At 44.4% G+C, this 25,875-nt stretch overlaps 1 protein-coding gene across 2 annotated transcripts in view; it reads right to left on the bottom strand.

Moving 5' to 3' along the window:
* The window catches only part of taf2 (TAF2 RNA polymerase II, TATA box binding protein (TBP)-associated factor), a 298,552-nt gene that overhangs the window by 5,542 nt on the left and 267,135 nt on the right, over positions 1-25,875 (bottom strand). For both annotated transcript variants that reach the window (XM_072467396.1, XM_072467397.1), the window contains exons 23-24: positions 9,249-9,478; positions 5,869-6,018 (exon numbers count right to left, since the gene is read on the bottom strand). In XM_072467396.1, the coding sequence (XP_072323497.1) occupies positions 5,869-6,018; positions 9,249-9,478 (380 nt within the window). The remainder of the gene's footprint in view (positions 1-5,868; positions 6,019-9,248; positions 9,479-25,875) is intronic.

Here is a 25,875-nt window from a genome sequence, read left to right as displayed (position 1 = left end):
AATTACTCTGTCCAAAGTGATTCACCCCACACTTTTCAGTGTTAATCCCATCTGCCACTTATCTGCCATTTGACCATCCCGTCTATATCTCCCTGTAACCGAAGACACTCAACCTCATTGTTAACCACCTGGCCAATCTTTGTGTCATCCGCAAACTTACTGATCCTACCCGCCACATAGTCATCTCTGTCATTTATATAAATGCCGAATAATAGGGGACACAGCACAGATCCGTGGTATGCCACTGGACACATCCCTGCACTGCCCTCATCTACACACCTGGTCACAAAGAACATAGAAAATACAGCACAGAACAGGCCCTTCGGCCCACGATGTTGTGCCGAACCTTTGTCCTAGATTAATCATAGATTATCATTGAATTTACAGTGCAGAAGGAGGCCATTCGGCCCCCTGAGTCTGCACAGGCTCTTGGAAAGAGCACCCTACCCAAACTCAACACCTCCACCCAACACCAAGGGCAATTTTGGACACTAAGGGCAATTTATCATGGCCAATCCACCTAACCTGCACATCTTTGGACTGTGGGAGGAAACCGGAGCACCCGGAGGAAACCCACGCAGACACGGGGAGGACGTGCAGACTCCGCAGAGACAGTGACCCAAGCCGGAATCGAACCTGGGACCCTGGAGCTGTGAAGCAATTGTGCTATCCACAATGCTACCGTGCTGCCCTTAGGAACAAATAAATCTACACTATATCATTTTAGCGTAATCCATGTACCTATCCAATAGCTGCTTGAAGGTCCCTAATGTTTCCGACTCAACTACTTCCACAGGCAGTGCATTCCATGCCCCCACTACTCTCTGGGTAAAGAACCTACCTCTGATATCCCTCCTATATCTTCCACCTTTCACCTTAAATTTATGTCCCCTTGTAATGGTTTGTTCCACCCGGGGAAAAAGTCTCTGACTGTCTACTCTATCTATTCCCCTGATCATCTTATAAACCTCTATCAAGTCGCCCCTCATCCTTCTCCGTTCTAATGAGAAAAGGCCTAGCACCCTCAACCTTTCCTCGTAAGACCTACTCTCCATTCCAGGTAACATCCTGGTAAATCTTCTTTGCACCTTTTCCAAAGCTTCCACATCCTTCCTAAAATGAGGTGACCAGAACTGTACACAGTACTCCAAATGTGGCCTTACAAAAGTTTTGTATAGCTGCATCATCACCTCACGGCTCTTAAATTCAATCCCTCTGTTAATGAACGCGAGCACACCATAGGCCTTCTTCACAGCTCTATCCACTTGAGTGGCAACTTTCAAAGATGTATGAACATAGACCCCAAGATCTCTCTGCTCCTCCACATTGCCAAGAACTCTACCGTTAACCCTGTATTCCGCATTCATATTTGTCCTTCCAAAATGGACAACCTCACACTTTTCAGGGTTAAACTCCATCTGCCACTTCTCAGCCCAGCTCTGCATCCTATCTATGTCTCTTTGCAGCCGACAACAGCCCTCCTTACTATCCACAACTCCACCAATCTTCGTATCTTCTGCAAATTTACTGACCCACCCTTCAACTCCCTCATCCAAGTCATTAATGAAAATCACAAACAGCAGAGGACCCAGAACTGATCCCTCGACCATCTCTTCCCTGCCTGACAGGGACATACATATCAAGGACACGTAGTACCTGTTCCTTGAACAAGTTCCACATTTCACTTGTGTCCTTCCCTGACAGCCTTTGTTCCCAACTTATGCACTTCAATTCTTGTCTGACAACATCGTATTTACCCTTCCCCCAATTGTAAACCTTGCCCTGCTGCACGCACCTATCCCTCTCCATTACTAAAGTGAAAGTCACAGAATTGTGGTCACTATCTCCAAAATGCTCCCCCACTAACAAATCTATCACTTGCCCTGGTTCATTACCAAGTACTAAATCCAATATTGCCCCTCCTCTGGTCGGACAATCTACATACTGTGTTAGAAAAGCTTCCTGGACACACTGCACAAACACCACCCCATCCAAACTATTTGATTTAAAGATTTCCACTCAATATTTGGGAAGTTAAAGTCACCCATGACTACTACCCTGTGACTTCTGCACCTTTCCACAATCTGTTGCTCCAGATCTCTGCTACTATTGGGGGGCCTATAGAAAACTCCTAACAAGGTGACTGCTCCTTTCCTATTTCTGACTTCAACCCATACTACCTCATTCGGGTGATACTCCTCGAACTGCCTTTCTGCAGCTGTTATACTATCTCTAATTAACAATGCCACCCCCCACCTCTTTTACCACCCTCCCTAATCTTATTGAAACATCTATAACCAGGGACCTCCAACAACCATTTCTGCCCCTCTTCTATCCAAGTTTCCGTGATGGCCACCACATCGTAGTCCCAAGTACCGATCCATGCCTTAAGTTCACCCACCTTATTCCTGATGCTTCTTGCGTTGAAGTATACACACTTCAACCCATCTCCGTGCCTGCAAGTACTCTCCTTTGTCAGTGTTCCCTTCCCCACTGCCTCATTACACGCTTTGGCGTCCTGAATATCGGCTACCTTCGTTGCTGGACTACAAATCCGGTTCCCATTCCCCTGCCAAATTAGTTTAAACCCTCCCGAAGAGTACTAGAAAACCTCCCTCCCAGGATATTGGTGCCCCTCTGGTTCAGATGCAACCCGTCCTGCTTGTACAGGTCCCACCTTCCCCAGAATGCGCTCCAATTATCCAAATACCTGAAGCCCTTCCTCCTACACCATTCCTGCAGCCACGTGTTCAACTGCACTCTCTCCCTATTCCTAGCCTCGCTATCACGTGGCACCGGCAACAAACCAGAGATGACAACTCTGTCTGTCCTGGCTTTTAACTTCCAGCCTAACTCCCTAAACTTGTTTATTACCTCCACACCCCTTTTCCTACCTATGTCGTTGGTACCAATGTGCACCACGACTTCTGGCTGCCCACCCTCCCCCTTAAGGATCCTGAAGACATGATCCGAGACATCCCTGGCCCTGGCACCCGGGAGGCAACATACCTTCCGGGAGTCTCGCTCGCGACCACAGAATCTCCTATCTATTCCCCTAAACATTGAATCTCCTCCAACTATTGCTTTTCTATTCTCCCCCCTTCCCTTCTGAGCCCCAGAGCCAGACTCAGTGCCAGAGACCTGGCCGCTAGGGCCTTCCCCCGGTAGGTCATCCCCCCCAAAAGCATCCAAAACGGTATACTTGTTTTGAAGGGGAACGGCCACGAGGGATCCCTGCACTGTCTGCCTGTTTGTTTTTTACCCCCTGACTGTAACCCAGCTATTCTTGTCCTGTACCTTGGGTGTGGTTACCTCCCTGTAACTCTTCTCAATCACCCCCTCTGCCTCCCGGATGATCCGAAGTTCATCCATCTTCAGCTCCAGTTCCCTAACACGGTCTTTGAGGAGCTGAAGTTGGGTGCACTTCCCGCAGGTATAGTCAGCGGGGACACCGGTGGTATCCCTCACCACCCACATCCTACAGGAGGAGCATGCAACTGGCCTAGCCTCCATCCCCTCTGACCTGACAGACTATAGCTGCCCTGTGGACTAACTAGATTTCCACCCTCCGACTCTGCTCCCAGTCAGCTACACTTTCTGTAAACCCCTGGCTCTCTTCTCACTCTTTGCGGAAATGTCGGAAACAAAATGAAAGGAGCACCTTACTCCCTCCTCACCTAACTCCCTCGGTCACCAAACTCTTACGATAGCACTCAAAATGCACCAAATTCAGCACTCAGTGCAAAAAAAAAAAAAAAATGCTCAAAAAATTTGATCAAATTTGTTAGGCATGACCTCCCCCTGACAAAACCATGCTGATTATCCCTGATCAAACCTTGCCTCTCCAAGGAGAGATAGATTCTCTCCTTCAGAATTTTCTTCAATAGTTTCCCTACCTCTGAGACTCACTAGTTCCCTGGCTTATCTCTACAAATAGTGGAACCACATTAGTTGTTCTCCAGTTCTCTGGCACCTCTCCCAGGCCAGAGGAATCAAAAATTTGGGTCAGAATCCCTGTAATCTCTTACCTCGCCTTCCACAGCAGTCTGGAACACAATTCATCCGGACCTGATGATCTATCCACTTTTAAGCCTGCCAACACCTCCAGTACATTGCCACTCCCATGTCAATTTGCTCTAGAACCTCACAGTCTCCCAGAGTTCCATACCTACAATCTCATTCTCCTGGGTGAAGATGGATGGGAAGTATTTGTTCAATACCCTACCAATGTCCTCTGGCTCCACCCAAAGATTGCCCCCTTGGTCCATAATGGACTCACCTCTTTCCCTGGTTATCATCCTCCCATTGATATAGAATATCTAGGGATTTTCCCTTCTTTTACCAGCCAGAGCTCTCTCATTAAGTTGACAAGTTAAGTTTCACCCCAGTCTTGCCTTCGCTGACTTGTTCCTTCCCATAGGTCAATTAGCCTGATATCAGTAATAGGAAAAATGCTAGAATCTATTATTAGGGGCAAGGCATCTAGAAAAATAACATAATTAAGCAATATCTACACAGTTTTATGTAAGGAAAATTACCCATTAACAAACTATTGTAAGCTTTTTGAGGGATAGACAAGGGGAAACCAGTAACTATAGTATATCAGGACATTCAAAAGCATTTGGTCAGGTGTCACATAAGAGGTTATTGCAAGAGATCATGGAATTTGAGGTGATATGTTAAAATTTGGCTGAGGATTTGTTAATGGACAGAAAAGCGTTGGAATAAATGCAATGCTTTCAGGTTGCGAGGCTGGAACAAGTAGGGTCAGTGCCTGATCCTCAAGCTATTTACATGTCACATCAATTACCTAGATGAGGGGACCAAGTATGGTGTATCCAAGTTTGCTGATGACACACAGCTAGGCGTGGAAAAAAGCTGCAAACAGGATTTAAAGCAGCATTCTTAACTGACTATTCCTTCCATGAAACACTGCCCAACTCTTGCATTACCTACACAACCTTCATTCCTCCTGACACCAACCTAAACAACAATGTCTGCTCCCTTCCCACCATCTACAAAGCCTAATACAAAGTGTACTTCCTCCAGCTTATTGTACTATATTCACTGCTCACAATGTGTTCTCCCCTACATTGTGGAAGGTCAAATGCCGATGAACGAATTCAGTAAAGCAATCACCCATTCAGTCCGCAAGTGAGATCCTGTGTTTCTGGTCACTTGCCATTTTAATTCTTCATTCCACTGACATCTATCCTTCGACTCCTATACTATTCCAATGAAGCTCAAGGGAAGTTCTAGGTCTCATCTTTCTACGAGGCCTTTTACAGTCTTTCTGCAATTTACAATTAACCACTACTTCTTTTTACCCTTGGACAGCAAACGGTGATAATAGAAAATGGTTACCCAAAGCCACGAGGAGTTTAAGAGGTGTGAGCTAGCACTGGGGGTGGGAATCTCCAATCAGTGAAGAGCTGATAATGTGCTCCCCAAATCCTCTGTCCACCTGCCTTTCCACCACCACACCCTGATCCATGGGCAGCTTCTCAGTCAGATTCTTCCTGCCCCATTTGCTATTCTGACCTAACTATTTACACCTCCTCTGAACCCAAACCTGTCTCATCATTTCCTCTTGGCGCCTTGCATCAGTTGAGATTTTATCAATTGTTTTTGCTCTCCACCCTAACACAGACCTCTCTCTTGTCCTTTTCTGTACTTTAAAAAAGTTGTTCATCTCTAACTCCTCCCAGTTTTGATGGAAACTCATCAATTTGAAAGGTTGACTCTGTTCCTCTCTCCACAGTCTTACCTGCCGGGTTGTTTTCAGCAATTTGTTCTTATTTCAATTAAATGAAGTATTGCTCTATTTTCCAGAAAATGCATTTGCAATCAATTTAAAGAACTCCTTACTTTGATTTTAAGTTTAACCTTGTTATCTTCGTCCTTCTCCAGAACTTGCCCAGGTTCCAGTGGGGAACCAAGTGGAGTCTCAGCTTTTCTCTTTATGCCCTGAACTCCCGATCCAACAGACACCGAGTCCTTGGCAGGATGCTCCTCTTCCTGGGAAAGGAAAATAAACTTGTATTTATAAAGTACCTTCCTTGGTCTCAAATTCTTCTCAACTGCCAATAAAGTACTTCTCCAGTTATTCATTTCTACAATGAAGGGAAACAAACCAGTCACTCTGCACATCGCAACGGTCCACAATGTAAAATGTGATAAATGACCAGCTAATCTGCTTTTAAGTCATGGGGTTGATGGATACACATTGTTAAGGGATCTTTTACATTCACTTAAGTGGGCACATCAGACAATACCCCACTTCAGTACTGCACTGAAGTATCAGCCTAGATATGTGCTCAAGTCTCTGGAGTAAAGTAGATTTGGAGGTGGAGTGCTCTACTAAGCCAAAGGCTGATATCCAAGAAAAACAGAAACAATGAATCTCCTTACCACTTTATAATATATGGTAACAAAGGAAGAACACAAGCAGCATCTTTCACACCTCTATGTCCCAAAGCACCTCATGACCAATTAAGTTAAAGACTTTTTGCTTCGCCCCTACTTTGGAATTCATTTGTTCAGGAAGTGAGAGCTGATCACGCTGAGTGCAATATTTCCTTAACTAATAAGATTTAAGGGTAAATCCACATTTTAAAAATAATTTTGTTCAAAGCCTTGAGCTTCTGTGTGCTTTTCTCACAGCAAAACCAACTTAATCACATAGATTACCACTATTCCCACTCACTTAAAAAAAATCAATAGAACAATTGAACTGTTTTTAACAGACCTCTATTATCTGTATCCATCTTATTAGCTTGGAGAGAAGACTGGCTGACAGACAGGAGACAGACAGTCTGGATAAATGGGTCTTTTTCTGGATGGCAAGATGTAACTAGTGGGGTGCCAAGGCGTTCGGTCCTTGGGTCCCAGCTATTTACAATCTATACTGATGACTTGGATACAGGGATAGAAGGTTCTATAGCCCAATTCGCAGATGACACTAAAATAGGTGGGACAGTAAGTTGCAATGAAGAAATAAGAACCTTACAAATTGATATAGATGGATTAGGAGAATGGGCCAAAATATGGCAGAGAGAGTTTAACGTGTATAAGTGTGAGGTCATGCATTTTGGTCGAAAAAATAGAAAGGCAACTTATTATCTAAATGGGGAGAGACTTCAGGGTGTTCCAATGCAGAGGGATCTGGGTGTCTTGGTGCATGAGTCACAGAAAAGAAGCATGCAGGTGCAGCAGGTAATAAGGAGAGTAAATGGAATGTTGTGAATTATAGCTAAAGGAATTGAGTATAAAGGTAAAGAAGTGTTGTTGCAACTATACAAGGCATTGGTAAGACCACACCTGGAGTATTATGGACAGTTTTGGTCCCCTTATTTGAGGAAAGATGCTTTGGAGGCAGTTCAGAGGAGGATTACTGGATTGATTTCAGAGATGAGGGGTTTGTAGTATGAGGAAACATTGAACAGTTTAGGCCTATACTCTCTCGAGTTTAGAAGAATGAGAGGAGATCAAATCGAGATATACAAGATGCTAAAAGGTATGGATAAAGTAAATGTGGAGCAGATGTTTCCTCTTGTGGGGCATTCTAAAACGAGATGCCATAATCTTAGAATATGAGGTAGCAAATTTAAAACAGATTTGAGGAGAAATTACTTCTCCCAAAGGGTTGTGAATCTGTGGAATTTGCTACTCCAAAGTGAGGTGGATGCAGGGACAGTGAGTAAATTTAAGGAGGAGTTAGACAGATTTCGAATTGGTAATGGGTTGAAGGGTTCTGGAGAATGGGCAGGACGGTGGAGTTGAGGCCAGGATGGAATCAGCCATAATCACATTGAAGGTGTTTAGGCTCGGGAGGCTAAATTGCCTACTCCCGTTCCTAGGTCATGTATTCGAGGGAGGAGATGCTCTGGCTGATATTGCAATCCAGCTCTTGGTCTGTAGCATTGTAGGTGACAGATGAGGGACATATCAGCCATGTTAGAATGGCGGAGCATTCTCGATGGGACAAATGGCCTACTTCTGCTCCTGGATCATTTGAACTTATCTGTAGAATGATCATCTCCTCAAACTTACCAGAGCAAATGTTGAATAAAATGCCAACTACTGCAATTATAGCCTCTTCGATATTTAAACATCTTTCACTGGTTGGTAAGATTTTGATTTCGTGGGCGAGCCACATTAGTACTTGAAACATACATTTAATATATTATCAATGTTTTACCTAGCTCAGTATCCAACCAAAATTGCTTGAATTTATAGATCAGAGTCGCTGAATAATGGCTTTCCAACATCTTTGGGGGTTTCCTAAATTCTCAAAATTCTGAATGAAACATCTAAAAATAAATTTTCTTTTCCAGGAGTTATGGAGGTGAATGAAAATGAAATAGGTGAAAATACTATACTGTGCCTGGTGATAGCTGATAATGGAATTGAGGTATTAATGCAGGAAGCTTACCTATTTTTGATCAGGTTTAAAAGTATATACATCAATAATTGCATAAATATAGGATTTTGAACGCAGCAGAATGTACGAAGCCGGCTAACAGGATCGTTATCAAACAAAATTTAACATTGAGCCTATAGATATCAGGATAAAAGCTTGGTCAAAGGGAGGAAGATTTCACAAACATATTAAAAGGAGAGAGATTAAGGGAAATTTAGAACTTAGCAAATTTACGTGACTGGAGGTATGGTTGCAGATCAGAATTTGGATGAAGGCAATGATTTGAGGGTCATAGGGCTGGAAGAGTTTACAGAGAGAGGGAGGGATTTGAACACAAGGGTGAGAATTTCATATGTATAGCAACATTGGAATGTGGGCCTATACGGTTTGGGGAGTACAGGGATATTGAGTGAATACGACTTGTACAAATTGCATTATGGGAGATAGTGGCCTAGTGGACTACCAATCCAGAGGTCCTGGCCAATGCCCCAGAGATCTTGGTTCAAATCCGACCACGGAATCTGGTGGAATTTAAATTAATTTACTAAATCTGGAATAGAAAGCCATGACCATGGCATCTATAATCAACTATTGTTCAATAACCTTGAGGGAAAATAATCTGCTTGCCCTTACCTGGTCTGTGCTTTTGGTGACTCCAGACCCATAATGTGATTGACTCTTAAAGATCCTCTGAAATTGACTAGCAAGCTATTCATTTCAAGGGCAATCAGAGATGGCACAAATGCTGGCCTTGTCAGGGATTCCCACCGCCCATGAAATAATTAAAACACATCAAAATTGCTAGAAAATATCATTATTTGCTTACATTAATCTGGAAGCCAGAGATTAATCCATGTACACTTGCATTGCCTACAGTTTCTTGTCCACATGCTCCCGCCTCAGGGATAATAATAGGATTTAGCACTGTCTTCTTTTCCTTTAGGTTGAGGACAAGACCTAGCTCTGGCAGAGGAAGGCAAGAAGGTCTGCTGAGGCCAAACAAGGCATAGTACACGTCCACAGCATCACAGCGAAGCCGCCAGTCATGGGAAGTTCCTAAATTGAGTTTTAAAATATTGATGCTTTTCATTATTCACAACATTGATTTTCAAATTTATTTCAACTGAAAATTATGACACAAAAACCATAAGTAAGGACAGCATGATAGGTGTTGTTTATAGAGTTGGAGCCCCTTGTGTAGAGAAAATAGATCCCACCTGTTGCTGTTCTGAGCTAGGCTGCTGTTACAAATTAGACATTGCAAAATAGAGCTGCGAGTGTCTTAAATCAGAGGCAGTGTTGTTATTTGTCTCCTATACCTTGAGCCTAGATACAGATCTCATTATGTTGCCCAAATAGCTTATTTTCAGAAAATAGGCATGTAATTTTAACACTGAAAAAAGTATGCAACAAGCTTCTCAATAGGCTAATTCTATTTCATATTTTTAGCATTTATATTTAAATCTTTTATTTATTTGACAAAGCTTCAGTAATTAAATTCCTGACAATTCCCTAATGTTACTTCTCAATAAATCCTGTCACAGCTCAATTAATCATCTTATATAAATAATCTATGTCAAGAACGTACAGCAAGGGCAGCACGGTGGCACAGTGGTTAGCACTGCTGCCTCAGGACGCCGAGGTCCCAGGTTCGATCCCGGCTCTGGGTCACTGTCTGTGTGGAGTTTGTACATTCTCCCCGTGTTTGCATGGGTTTTGCCCCCACAACCCAAAGATGTGCAGGGTAGGTGGATTGGCTATGCTAAATTGCCCCTTAATTGGAAAAAAAAATGAATTGGGTAATCTAAATTTATTTAAAAAAAGAACGTGCAGCACATTCGCAGATAATACTCACAATAGGTGTTAAAATGTAGTGCAATATGGGCATTGTAATAACTGAAAATTACAAGGGTTTTAGATATTTAAATTGCTCAAGATTTACTTTCAGAGTCTATATCTCCTCAAGCCCATTCACTGATTATATGTTTACGTCTTTTGGCAGAATTTGATCTTTAGCATATTAGATACGTTTCAGAAATAAAAGGAAGCTGAATGACCCAAGACAGTAAGATGGGTGAAAGCTAAGAAAGTTGACAAGACTGGGTGGGAAATGTTGATACGGTGGGCGGGTGGTTCAGGGATCCGCACTCCATATGGGGGCGGATGGAAGAGGTTTTGTGCATAGGGTCTTCTGAGTGCCCTGGTTACAGCACCACTCCCTTTTTCACCTGCCATGGTCTCTTCGAGCCCGGTGGTGATAGCCACTTTGAAGATTTGGAATCAGTTAGGCAGCATTTTAAACTGGGCTCCATGTTGCTGTTGGCTTCAATCTGAGGTACCATAGGTTTGTGCTGTCTGGCTTAGATTTTTTAGGGCAGGCATTGTCAAACTCGGCGGCGCGACCCGCGGGTGGGTCACGGGTGGGTGTCAGGACGGTCGCGAAGCCGTCCGTCGCGGCGCTCCCGATCGTGCAAATCTCCGCACAACAGAGGTGAGAGTGCAGTGACTATTACCAAGGAGAAGGTTCTGGGGAAACTGAAAGGTCTGAAGATGAATAAGTCACCTGGACCGGATGGACTACACCCCAGGGTCCTAAAAGAGATAGCGGAGGAAATTGTGGAGGCATTAGTGATGCTCTTTCAGGAATCACTGGAGGCAGGAAGGGTCCCAGAGGACTGGAAGGTGGCTAATGTAACTGTTTAAGAAGGGAGGGAGGCAGAAGATGGGAAATTATAGGCCGGTTAGCCTGCCTTTGGTCATTGGTAAGATTGTAGAGTCTGTTATTAAAGATGAGATCGCGAAGCACTTGGAAGTGCATGGTAATAGGACTGAGTCAGCACGGCTTTGTCAAAGGGAGGTTGTGTCTAACAAATCTGTTAAGAGTTCTTTGAGGAGGTAACAAGCAAGTTAGACAAATGAGAATCAGTGGACGTGATTTATTTAGATTTCCAGAAGGCCTTTGACAAGGTGCCGCATAGGATACTGTTAAATAAGTTAAAAGCTAAATAAGTTAATAGTTATTAAGGGTAAGATCCTGGCATGGATAGAGGATTGGCTGACTGGCAGATGGCAAACAGTGGGGATAAAGGGGTCTTTTCAGGATGGCAGCCTAGTGGTGTGACCACAACGTTTTTACAATATACATTAATGATCTGGAAGAAGGTACTGAAGACACTGTTGCTAAGTTTGCAGATGATACAAAGATCTGTAGAGGGACGGGTAGTACTGAGGAAGCAAGGGGGCTGCAGAAGGACTTGGACAAGCTAGGAGAGTGGGCAATGAAGTGGCAAATGAAATACAATGTGGAAAAGTGTGAGGTTATGCACTTTGGAAGGAGGAATCTTGGCATAGACTATTTTCTCAATGGGGAAATGCTTTGGAAAGCAGAAGTACAAAGGGACTTGTGAGTCCTTGTTCACGATTCTCTTAAGGTTAATGTGCAGGTTCAGTCGGCAGTTAAGAAGGCAAATGCAATGTTAGCATTCATGTCAAGAGGGCTAGAATACAAGACCAGGGATGTACGTCTGAGGCTGTATAAGACTCTGGTCAGACACCGTTTGGAGAATTGTGAGCAGTTTTGGGCCCCATATCTAAGGAAGGACGTGCTGGAGTTGGAAAGAGTCCAGAGGAGGTTCACAAGAATGATCCCTGGAATGAAGAACTTGTCGTATGAGGAACGTATCCATAGACATGGATAGAGCAGGGACAGGAATGGATGTCGCAGGTTCCGGGGTTTAGGTGTTTTAGTAAGCTCAGAGAAGGAGGCAAAAGAGGGGGAGGTGTGGCGCTGCTAGTCAAGAGCAGTATTACGGTGGCGGAGAGGATGCTAGATGGGGACTCATCTTCCGAGGTAGTATGGGCTGAGGTTAGAAACATGAAAGGAGAGGTCACCCTGTTGGGAGTCTTCTATAGGCCTCCAAATAGTTCTAGGGATGTAGAGGAAAGGATGGCGAGGATGATCCTTGATAAGAGCGAAAGTAACAGGGTAGTTATTATGGGAGACTTTAACTTTCCAAATATTGACTGGAAAAGATATAGTTCGAGTACATTAGATGGGTCGTTTTTTGTACAGTGTGTGCAGGAGGGTTTCCTGACACAATATGTTGACAGGCCAACAAGAGGCGAGGCCACGTTGGATTTGGTTTTGGGTAATGAACCAGGCCAGGTGTTGGATTTGGAGGTAGGAGAGCACTTTGGGGACAGTGACCACAATTCGGTGACGTTTACGTTAATGATGGAAAGGGATAAGTATACACCGCAGGGCAAGAGTTATAGCTGGGGGAAGGGCAATTATGATGCCATTAGACGTGACTTGGGGGGGATAAGGTGGAGAAGTAGGCTGCAAGTGTTGGGCACACTGGATAAGTGGAGCTTGTTCAAGGATCAGCTACTGCGTGTTCTTGATAAGTATGTACCGGTCAGGCAGGGAGGAAGGCGTCGAGCGAGGGAACCGTGGTTTACCAAAGAAGTGGAATCTCTTGTTAAGAGGAAGAAGGAGGCCTATGTGAAGATGGTACGAAGTCTTACAACACCAGGTTAAAGTCCAACAGGTTTGTTTCGATGTCACTAGCTTTCGGAGCGCTGCTCCTTCCTCAGGTGAATGAAGAGGTCTGTTCCAGAAACACATATATAGACAAATTCAAAGATGCCAAACAATGCTTGGAATGCGAGCATTAGCAGGTGATTAAATCTTTACAGATCCAGAGATGGGGTAACCCCAGGTTAAAGAGGTGTGAATTGTACCAAGCCAGGACAGTTGGTAGGATTTCGCAGGCCAGATGGTGGGGGATGAATGTAATGCGACATGAATCCCAGGTCCCGGTTGAGGCCGCACTCACGTGTGCGGAACTTGGCTATAAGGTTCTGCTCGGCGATTCTGCCCTATCGTTTCAGGCAATGGGACCCTGTGTGAGAACCTCTCTGGCTACATCGAGGGCATCTTGAAACCCATCGTACAAGGTACACCCAGCTTCTGTCGCGACACGACGGACTTCCTACAGAAACTCAGCACCCATGGACCAGTTGAACCAGGAACATTCCTCGTCACAATGGACGTCTCGGCACTCTACACCAGCATCCCCCATGACGACGGCATTGCTGCAACAGCCTCAGTACTCAAGGCGCAGAAGGGTGGGTGAGTAAATTTGCAGACGATACTAAAGTCGGTGGTGTTGTCGATAGTGTGGAAGGATGTAGCAGGTTACAGAGGGATATAGATAAGCTGCAGAGCTGGGCTGAGAGGTGGGCAAATGGAGTTTAATGTAGAGAAGTGTGAGGTGATTCACTTTGGAAGGAATAACAGGAATGCGGAATATTTGGCTAATGGTAAAGTTCTTGGAAGTGTGGATGAGCAGAGGGATCTAGGTGTCCATGTACATAGATCCCTGAAAGTTGCCACCCAGGTTGATAGGGTTGTGAAGAAGGCCTATGGAGTGTTGGCCTTTATTGGTAGAAGGATTGAGTTCCGGAGTCGGGAGGTCATGTTGCAGCTGTACAGAACTCTGGTACGGCCGCATTTGGAGTATTGCGTACAGTTCTGGTCACCGCATTATAGGAAGGACGTGGAGGCTTTGGAGCGGGTGCAGAGGAGATTTACCAGGATGTTGCCTGGTATGGAGGGAAAATCTTATGAGGAAAGGCTGATGGACTTGAGGTTGTTTTCGTTGGAGAGAAGAAGGTTAAGAGGAGACTTAATAGAGGCATACAAAACGATCAGGGGGTTAGATAGGGTGGACAGTGAGAGCCTTCTCCCGCGGATGGAAATGGCTGGCACGAGGGGACATAGCTTTAAACTGAGGGGTAATAGATATAGGACAGAGGTCAGAGGTAGGTTCTTTACGCAAAGAGTAGTGAGGCCGTGGAATGCCCTACCTGCTACAGTAGTGAACTCGCCAACATTGAGGGCATTTAAAAGTTTATTGGATAAACATATGGATGATAATGGCATAGTGTAGGTTAGATGGCTTTTGTTTCGGTGCAACATCGTGGGCCGAAGGGCCTGTACTGCGCTGTATCGTTCTATGTTCTATGTTTGAGGTCTCTGGGTCTGTACTCATTGGAGTTCAGAAGGATGAGAGCGGATCTTATTGAAATGTACAAGATACTGCGAGGCCTGGGTAGAGTGGATGTGGAGAGGATATTTCCACTTGTAGGAAAAACTAAACCAGAGGACACCATCTCAGATTAAAGGGACGATCCTTTAAAGCAGAGATGAGGAGGAATTTTTTCAGCCAGAGGGTGGTGAATCTGTGGAACTCTTTACCGCAGAAGGCTGTGGAGGCCAAATCACGGAGTGTCTTTAAGACAGAGATGGATAAGTTCTTGATTAATAAGGGGATCAGGGGTTACGGGGAGAAGGCAGGAGAATGGGGATGAGAAAATATCAGCCATGATTGAATGGCAGAGCAGACTCGATGGGCCAAGAGGCCTAATTCTGCTCCTATGTCTTATGGTCTCATGTGGTTAATCTTATTCAGTTCAAGGTGGTGCATCTGACTAGGGCGTGTAAGAGTGGATTCTCCTTGGGGTTGAAAGATAGGTGTCAGCAGTGCTCTGGGGGCTGGTGAATTATATGCACATAGTTTGGTCTTGCCCCAAGCTTGTTTGTATCAAAAAAGGAGACCCAGAAACGATGTCAGGGATTTGGGGCGTTCGGCTAGAACCGTGGTCATTTTTGGAGTATAGAACTTGCCGATGCTGCAGATAGGGATGAGGGTAGATATCCTAGCTTTCGCCTTGCTAATACCCCGGAGTAGGGTTCTACTTGGATGGAGGCCCCCAGTGCCGCACAAGACTTGGTTGGGGGATCTGATGGAACTTTTGCACCTGGAAAAGATTCCTTGTGTGGATCGGCAGAAGGGTTTTACTCGAGGTGGCAGCCCTTCATCTTTTTTAGGGAACCGGTTACCGTCAGATTTTCTTGGGGGGGGCGGAGAGAGATTGGGGGGACTGGATGGGTGTACAAAGGACAAAACAGCAGAGGAACAGGCCCTTCGGCCCTCCAAGGCTGTACCGGTCATGCCAACCTTGGCCAAAACCCTCAGCACTTCCTTCTGCTGTATCCCTCTATACTCATCCTATCTATGTATTTGTCAAGATGCCCTTTGAACGCTGTTACTGTATCTGCTTCCACAACCTCCTCTGGCAATGCATTCCAGGCACTCACCACCCCCTGCATAAAAAACCTGCCTCGCATATCTCCTCTAAACTTTGCACCTTAAACCTACGCCCCCTGGTGACTGAGTCCTCCACCCTGGGAAAGAGTGCCTTCCATCCGTTTTATCGGCAGGTCATGGGCCCTGGAGAAACTCAGCTCAGGTTGCAAAGTTTTGCAAAATCTAAGCAAATGGAAGTGCAATAAGTGAGACAGAAGCAGAGCTTATAACTGAGGCCAACAATAATGGTTTTGGTATTTTCAAGGGACTTTGATTCATGCATGACTTCATATTGCACCCAGTCAGACAGGCGGTCATAGAATTGTGGAATGCAGTTGATAGGCAATGCAAGTTATCATAAGCGTTTTTCCGGCAACTGACCCCCATGCTCACGAATGTCAAACGGCTATAGCTGGGAGGTCAATGCTTGGACACCCGCTCCAATACGGCTGCAAAATGTTCAACGACCTCACAAGAATGATCAAGTACAGTGAATGCATCTTCAAAACCGCACCCTTAGCTTTAGTTACCGCTCAAATCACCACATCCCCATTATTCACTTCAATCAACACACATACCTAATATGCAGCACACTCGCACCTGCATCTCACAACTTCCACGAACAGCCAGCTATTCTACCATGCCAGTTGCATCACCAAAACAGATTGCACCACCCTCACTGACACACTTTCCTCTCCTGCAGGTGGCACACAACCGAAGACTAATCGCAGAGGAACAGGCCACGTGAATGACCTAACCCCATGGAGCAAATGGTGCATGCCTTTATTATAAATGCCACTGCTGAGGCCTTGGGCAGCAGCAAAGCTGGGACCACTGAAGGCACGTTCATATTTAATTCTCCTCAAATTCCACTTCCTCCTCGACCCACAATCTCTTCTAATTTACAAGCTGTACATGGTGCAACTGCCCCTTACTTTCCTCATCACCGCACCTGTATGCATTGTCCCTTCAGATATCTGAGAAATGCAACCTGATAATGCAATGGAGGAAAACCAAGAAAGTGATGGGGACACAGTCACTTGACTTCACTAGTTCAGATATTGACAGTACAACTAACATAAGAGGACAGTTTAAAGGTGTGATCTGCATATGGCGAGATACGAGGTGCAAGTGCACAGGGGCATGGATAGTATAGATAAGCAAGATTGTACACAGGTCTGCTGCAGAGGCCTTTGATGGGACAAGCTACAGAAGGCAGCTAATGGGTATACACAACAAAATTATTTAGAACATTGGGGAGTCTGAAGTAAAACAGGTGTTTAAAATCAAGAACCATGGTGGGGTCAGAAACCAACTTGGCACAGGGCTCGTTGCACAGCTTGGAGCTCATCCTTTCCAGCAAAGAAGAAGTGATGGCCAGTTCCATTAGTGCACTTGGAGACCCAACCTTGACGCAGTGTCCAAGGGCCAATAAATCAGCTTCCATTGGAGCATAAGTAGTTTCCACCATAAGTCAGTGTTAGCATGCAAACAGAGATTTCCATACTGTAAGCTTGGATTGCAGATACGAGTGTGCAAATGGGGTTTCAGTCTAGCAATCTATCCTCCAACTGATTGCTAGGTTGCTGAAGCACCACCAAAGGAGTGGCAGTGGTTCCATGAAGCACAATCTACTATCCTCTCACAAGGTGACAGTAATCATCAGCCCAATGCTGCCCCTCCCAGCCTCGACGGCTGTCACCCATGACAAGCTGGTGCAGGCTGCTTCAAGTTGCCCTCCAAGGCCATCTGCAGTCACTACAGGTCAGTAGCCTTCCAGCATCCATATTGCAGCCACTGGGTTAGCACTGCCTTTCCTAGTGCTCCTATGCAAACTCACACAGAAGACAGAAGTGAGGGGAATGCGCATGGGTGATTTAGTTTGTGTGTATGCAATATGGCATAGCACTAGAAATTTGGCTGGGAATACTCAAAGTGCACTTTTTTACTGTGACCAAGAGGATGATGTGATGGTCAATGACCCTTCAAAGCCCCAAACACTCCTTTGAAGTGAAACAGTGATTCATTGGCATTTCTTTCATTGATCATAGAATCTAGAATGCAGAAGAATTTAATACAAGGCACAAAAGTAAATTTCTGCAGATACTGGTTTAATACAAGGCAACTGTTGCTCACTATGTGGTCTCTTCTATGCCGGGATGATTAAACACAGACTGGGTGATGCTTTCATGAATATCTCTGTTCAGTCCACCAGTATGACCCAGTTCCACCACAAGCTTCCAGTTGCCCTTCATTTTAATTCTCTACCCCATTCCTCTTCTGCCTTTTGTGTCTTTGGCCTGCTACTGTGTTCTGATGATGCGGTACTGGAGCAGGAGGAACAGCATTCCATTTTCAACTGGGCAGTTTACAGCCTTCTGGACTCAACACTGAGCTCTATAAGTTTAGACCATAACCTCTCCCCCCAATGTCTTTTAGTGGTTTGGACTTTATCCCCTTGTTTCTCTCTTATTTCCTTAGCATTTGGATGTGAATCTCCTCTAGGCACATATTTTGTCTCTTTATTGGTCCCATTACTGCCCTCTTTGGCCTTGCACCATTCAATTTTCCTTGCCCTCCTTTCTTGCAGACCTTCCTTTATGCTCTTCCCGCCTTTCATCAGAACCAGTGTAATAGGTTTTCAGCAAGTAAAAGATCACAGATTTGAAATGTTAACTTTGTTTCTTTCTCTGCAGATGCTGCCAAATCAGTACTTCCACCATTTTCTTCAGCTCCGAACAGGAGTCAATGATAGCCCACATCACTCAGTAGACACCTGTTAATTTGTCATGTTGGCTAAATAAACTATAATTGGCACAGCAGATGGCCACACAATGTTGCATGACTGTTGCCAGGATACTGGGCACCGACCTGCATGAACAAGGCAATGTGCAGTCAACAGCTCCTTGAACATGGGGAGGCCTGCAATTTGAGCAAACCCTCAGGCTTGGTCCGCCTGCTTCTGGCATGAGAGAATGAAATTAAGTTAGCTCTCTGATTAGAAATACTCAGCAACCTGCCGGTCGACAAAAAAACTATCATGTTGATAATATCTCCATCAACAGCCGAGGAGGAGCCAAATGCATAAACACTTTCAGTCACTGGCACTGAAGTCTTAACCGTGCCTTGGCTGCAGCCATTAGCGGATTTCAGTGATGATGCTCTTAGTGAAGCAGACGTCTCAAACGTTGTTTCCCACTGAAATTCAAGTTTCATAGAATTTACAGTGCAGAAGGAGGCCATTCGGCCCATCGAGTCTGCACCGGCTCTTGGAAAGAGCACCCTACCCAAGGTCCACACCTCCACCCCCACACTAAGGGCAATTTTGGACACTATGGGCAATTTAGCATGGCCAATCCACCTAACCCGCACATCTTTGGACTGTGAGAGGAAACCGGAGCACCCGGAGGAAACCCACGCACACACGGGGAGGATGTGCAGACTCCGCACAGACAGTGACCCAAGCCGGAATCGAACCTGGGACCCTGGAGCTGTGAAGCATTTGTGCTATCCACAATGCTACCGTGCTGCCCTGTTGGACAATTCCTCCCTGAAGGCCCTGTGCAGATATGATATTTGCTGAGAACATTCTCTCCATCCTGCATCTCCTAACATTTTTAATCACTTGCCCATTCTCCTAGTCATGGGTGTTGCAAGAGGAAGACTGACTAGTGCACCCAGATCTGGGAACAACATCTTGTGCAGAAGCCATGAGCCAGCAAAAGGTACTTTAGCACCTGCCATAACACACTGTGGACTTTTAAACAGCTCTGGAAAGCACCAAAAATATATAGAACAGCACCAAGACCAAGAAATCAACCAGCAACTAACATTTAAATAGTTGCTCATCTCTACGTAGTGCTGGTGGGGATTCCTTCTTGGTGCTTAAGCAGGTTCAGCTGTCAAGCTCAAGAGAAGAAGCCAGCTGGGCGGTTGAGCTGCAGAATGGTAGCACTGCATCAAGTAAGCTTTGTGTGCTCTGCATACTTCCAATGGACATTTAGTGCGTACGCTGTTAGGATCCCGGTCAAGAATCCAACAATTTGTAAAACTGAGAGGAAATGTTACTGCACCACAGGAGTGACAACACAGACCAATAGCTATCTTTTATATTAAAACAAACTTCAATTTAAACACAGAATTAACCACAGTAGCAGCAAAAAAATAGCTTTACAGTTACAACACCTAAGTAAAAGAGAAACCGTAACTTACTTCCTAAACCTGCCATTAAATCCAATTAAGCAGCCAATATTTCAAATACCACACATGAACAAAGTTAACCAGGTTTCTACTTGCTTTTCTCTGTGGAGAAACTTTGGAGATAACACATTTCAGGACCAAACTGAAACACCCTATCTGTTCAGATGAGAGTTCTAGGACCAACTGCCTTTTCAGACAGATCTAGCTGCACCTATTAACCAAATCATTTGTACCCAAAGCATAATGCATTTTTTTGTCTTCTTACAAGATGCCCCTTGACTTGTTTAGCCAGGACCAAATACAATACCACTAAAATTATCCACACCCCAGGGGTCTTTCAAATGTAAACAATATTTCATTCGGCAGCTATCTGTAAACAAGTACATGGTTCTCAAGATCTATTAGAAGAACACTTCATCTGCAAATCAATGATTACCTCATAGCTCCAGCAGTCATGCTGTCCTCGCATGCACCTTAACCCGGGTTTAAATAACATTGCTGCGAAAAACATAAAATGACAATTTCTTAAATTCATCACAACACACAAACGCCACCCATATGGCATCCAGCGTGCAAAGCATACAAAGTGGCAAAGAGTAATGGGAGACTAGAGGACTGGGAAATCTTTAGGGGGCAACAGAAAGCTACTAAAAAAGCTGTAAAGAAGAGTAAGATAGATTATGAGAGTAAACCTGCTCAGAATATAAAAACAGATAGAAACATTTCTACAAATATATAAAACAAAAGAGTGGCTAAGGTAAAATATTGGTCCTTTAGAAGATGAGAAGGGAGATTTAATAATGGGAGATGAGGAAATGGCTGAGGAACTGAACAGGTTTTTTGGGTCGGTCTTCACAGTGAAAGACACAAATAACATGCCAGTGACTGATAGAAATGAGGCTATGACAGGTGAGGACCTTGAGATGATTGTTATCACTAAGGAGGTAGTGATGGGCAAGCTAATGGGGCTAAAGGTAGACAAGTCTCCTGGCCCTGATGGAATGCATCCCAGAGTGCTAAAAGAGATGGCTAGGGAAATTGCAAATGCACTAGTGATAATTTACCAAAATTCACTAGACTCTGGGGTGGTCCCGGCGGATTGGAAATTAGCAAACGTGACACTACTGTTTAAAAAAGGAGGTAGGCAGAAAGCGGGTAATTATAGGCCAGTGAGCTTAACTTCGGTAGTCGAGAAGATACTGGAATCTATCATCAAGGAAGAAATAGTGAGACATCTGGATGGAAATTGTCCCATTGGGCAGACGCAGCATGGGTTCATAAAGGGCAGGTCGTGCCGAACGAATTTAGTGGAATTTTTTGAGGACATTACCAGTGCGGTAGATAACGGGGAGCCAATGGATGTGGTATATCTGGATTTCCAGAAAGCCTTTGACAAGGTGTCACACACCTTTGACAAGGTGTCACATAAGCCTTTGACAAGGTGTCACAAGGTGCATAAGATAAAGATGCATGGCATTAAGGGGAAAGTAGTAGCATGGATAGTGGATTGGTTAATTAATAGAAAGCAAACAGTGGGGCTTAAGGGGTGTTTCTCTGGTTGGCAATCAGTAGCTAGTGGTGTCCCTCAGGGACCAGTGTTGGGCCCACAATTGTTCACAATTTACATAGATGATTTGGAGTTGGGGACCAAGGGCAATGTGTCCAAGTTTGCAGATGACACTAAGATGAGTGGTAAAGCAAAAAGTGCAGAGGATACTGGAAGTCTGCAGAGGGATTTGGATAGGTTAAGTGAATGGGATAGGAATACAATGTTGACAAATGCGAGGTTATCCATTTTGGTAGGAATAACGGCAAAAGGGATTATTTTTTAAATGATAAAATAGTAAAACATGCTGCTGTGCAGAGAGACCTGGGTGTGCTAGTGCATGAGCCGCAAAAGGTTGGTTTACAGGTGCAACAGGTGATTAAGAAGGCAAATGGAATTTTGTCCTTCATTGCTAGAGGGATGGAGTTTAAGACTGGGGAGGTTACGCTGCAATTGTGAAGGTGTTAGTGAGGCCACACCTGGAGTATTGTGTTCAGTTTTGGTCTCCTTACCTGAGAAAGGACATACTGGTGCTGGAGGGTGTGCAGAGGAGATTCACTAGGTTAATCCCAGAGATGAAGGGATTGGATTACGAGGAGAGGTTGAGTAGACTGGGACTGTACTCGTTGGAAATTAGAAGGATGAAGGGGGATCTTATAGAAACATATAAACTTATGAAGGGAATAGATAGGATAGATGCGGGCAGGTTGTTTCCACTGGCGGGTGAAAGCAGAACTAGGGGGCATGGCCTCAAAATAAGGGGAAGTAGATTTAGGACTGAGTTTAGGAGGAACTTCTTCACCCAAAGGGTTGTGAATCTATGGAATTCCTTGCCCAGTGAAGCAGTAGAGGCTCCTTCATTAAATGTTTTTAAGATAAAGATAGATAGTTTTTTGAAGAATAAAGGGATTAAGGGTTATGGTGTTCGGGCCGGAAAGTGGAGCTGAGTCCACAAAAGATCAACCATGACCTCATTGAATGGCGGAGCAGGCTCGAGGGGCCAGATGGCCTACTCCTGCTCGTAGTTCTTGGGCGACATTCTCCGACCCCCCGTCGGACCATTTTATATATTCACTTACCATTGGACTAAATTCTCATCTCTAATCTGCATGATCGTAGATGCATGCGTTTTACGATTTCTCCTTGTTTTTAGTAGTTCATAAACTTACTCCATCTTGACTCAAGAAAGCCTGGTTGAATTGGTTCCTTTTTAAACGTAACTATAGGGTCTAGAAAGCATAACCAAGGGAAAGGGAACCTTGTTAAATTAAACCTTTGTTGCTACCAGCAGAGGGTGGGTTGAATAAAGACACGGAGCCAGTCATCCCATCTCACCTGGGTTTGTGATATTTGGAGGTATCTCAGCCAGACGGTGACAAATCCAGGGGTCTCACCTGGATCAGCAACTTTTGGGGAACCCCATCTGGGGCTGGTCGTAACAATAATAGCTTGAAAATGTATTTTTAAATGAAACTTAGAAGATTAACTCGCTACCAAAAATTATATTTTGACATCAGCAAAACTGATCAGCTTTAGTTGGATATTTTTGGTCTGAATTGTACACTTTGCATGAAGTTACAGAAGGAGTAAATTATAGAGCGAACTGCTTCAACGTGCATTAGTGCTTCCTAAACAGCTTTAATTCATGCTGAACAGCAAACTCACTAAGTATTAGGATTAATAAAAACAGCCTATACACAAAACACTTAAGCTGAGGACATGTTCAAGTTCAATTAGTAACTATAAGGCAGGCTGGGAAAGTGTAAGTTACCAGCAGTCTCTCAATAATCCTTAGACTCATCAAATTTTGCATCTTAAAATTAACAGAGCAAAAGAAAAAAAATCAGCTTTACTGCAAGATACCATAAAATAATTAAGTTTATATGCACGGCTCTGTTCATTAGCCAAGTGTTGTGAAACAGTGCATTAGTAATGTTGGAAGACTCTGTGTAGCTATAATCACAGCACAGATCAAGAGGCCCTGATAAATCCCAGCTGTGCCACTTATTTTCTGAGCAGACCAAAGCTCCATAGCCCTGTGTATAGGATAACACAAAGTCTGGATTGTGTTACAAGGCAGAAACACTTCAAGGTTGAAATGGTCACAAAATTTAAACAGGAGCTTGTTCATTACCTTAACTCCAAGACATGTTTCTTGCAACATGCTCCATAACTCTTCACAACTTATACACAGATGTAGTTTTGGAAGCTCTCCTTTTCCAATTTTATAAAGTGACAGTTTTAAAGGCCAGTGCACGCCACCCTCAGCCATCCCTCATGAACAAAGGATGTTTCCCTACAAGTTAGGTCACAGCATCTGTCAGCAGAAAGAGCCTTTCTTTTATTTGTTCTTGGAAGTATCACTGACAAGGTCAGCATTTGTTCCCCATCCCTATTGCTCTTGAGAAGGTGGCGGTGAGCTACCTTTTGGAACTCCTGCACTCCAAATGCTGCAGGTACAACTAAATAATTGTTGGGATGGAGTTTCAGGAGCTTGACCCAACAGCAGTGAAGGAAGATCAAGGTACAAGTCTGTATGGTGTGTGGCGTAGTTGGGAACTTGAAGGTGGTGGTCTTTTTACGTTTCTACTTCCCTTATCCTTCTAGGTCAGTGGTAGGCGATCTGTAGCCTGCCATGAGACATTTTGCTGACCGTTGCCACACCAGGGTTGACAGGTTCTGCTGGTTTCCATCCACATCGTTTTCTTCTTACTGGCATTACTGAAGTGAAAGGCATGTAAAGCAAGGCCATGTGAGATGCGTGCTGATTGCACACAAGAATGATTGTGAGAGCTGTGCGCTCCCTCTATCCAAAACACAGAGTATGGTATGTTATGAAGTAAATGTAAATATTTTTGATTTTACCATCTGAAGTTGATGAAAGTTCAATTAATATATGAATGATTATGCATTTCCCATAACTAGTTACAAAATATTGGGCATATATTAAATATGTTTAATCATATTCATGAGGTTATGGTTAGTGAACATGCTCGATTTCAGTCATGCGGCCCACTGAGATAAAGGGGGGGGGGGGGGGGTGCAGTCATGTGGCCCACACAAGTCTATGTTGCCTATCATTGTTCTAGGTGGATGAAGTCACTGGTTTCGAAGGTGCTGTCAAAGCAGCCTCGATGAGTGACTGCAGTGCAACTTGCAGATGGTGTACATTGCTGCGGCAGTGGTGGAGGGATTGAATGTTGACAGTTGAGGATGATGTGCCAATCAAGCGGATTGTTTTGTCCTGGTGTGTGTTGTGCTTCTTGCATGCTGTTGGAGCCGCACTTAACCAGACACGAGGAAGGTATCCCATCACAGTTCTGATAGTGGACAGGCTTCAGGGAATGAGCGGTGACCCGCATAACTGTTCCTGTCGTCACCATATCACATGTGTGGTCCAGTTAATTTTCTGATCAATGGTAACCCCAGGATCTTGTTGGTGGGAGTAATGCCATTGAAGGTTATGGGGCAATGGTTTTATTCTATCATGTTGGAGATAGTCATTGCCTCGCAATTGAGTGGTGTGAATATTACTTACCACTTATCAGCGCAAGCTTGAATGTTGCCCAGGTCTTGACACATGCAAACATGAACTGCTTCAGTATCTGAGGATTTCCAAATGGTACTGGACACTGGGCAATCAGCGGTGCAATCATCAGCAAACATTCCAACTTCTGGCCTTATATTCACGGGAAGGTCATTGATGAATCAGCTGAAGATAGTTGGACCTTGGACACTATCCTGAAGAAATTTCCTGGGACTGAGATAATTGTTTTCGAAACAATCACAGCTATCTTCCTTTGTGCAACCCCCCCCCCCCCAAAATTCCCACTGACCTCAATTTTACTGGGTTTCCTTAATGTCACACAAGTCAAATGCAACCTTATTTTCAAAAGCAATCACACATCTCACCTCTTGAATTGTGTTATTTTGCTCATGTTTGGACCAAGGTTGCAATAAGGTAGAGGACCAAGTGGTCCTAGCAAAACCCAAACTGAGCATCAGTTGTTCTTGAATGGCACTTAGCACTGTCAATGACACCTTCCATAACTTTGTTGGTGATTGAGAATAGACTGTTGGGCAATAACTGACCAGACCAAATTTGTCGTGCTCTTGTGGAGAGGATTATTGAACAATTTTCCACACTGCCACGTAAATGCCAGCATTGTAGCTGTACTGGAAACGTTTGGCTAAGAACATGACTAGTTCTGGAGCACAAGTCCTCAGTGTTACTGCTGGAATGTTGTCAGGGCTCAAAGAATTTGCTACATCCTATGTTTTCAGCCATTTCTCAATATCACAGGGAGTGAATGAATTAGCTGAAGACTGACATTTAAGATGGTGGGGACCTCAGGAGGAGGCCAAGATGGATAACCACTCTGCACTTCTGGCTGAAGATGATTGCAATTGCTCAAACCTTGCCTTTTACACTGACTGCTGGGCTTGCCGCTTCATTGAGGATGGGGATGTTTTTGTAGCCTCCTCCTCTGGTTGGGTTGTTTAATTGTCCACCACCATTCACAAACCTGGGGCATGGCAGGACACCAGAGCTT

The sequence above is a fragment of the Scyliorhinus torazame genome, chromosome 11 (assembly GCF_047496885.1).
Source record: "Scyliorhinus torazame isolate Kashiwa2021f chromosome 11, sScyTor2.1, whole genome shotgun sequence".
NCBI lineage: Eukaryota > Metazoa > Chordata > Chondrichthyes > Carcharhiniformes > Scyliorhinidae > Scyliorhinus > Scyliorhinus torazame.
This window is presented reverse-complemented; position numbering and strand designations above follow the sequence as displayed.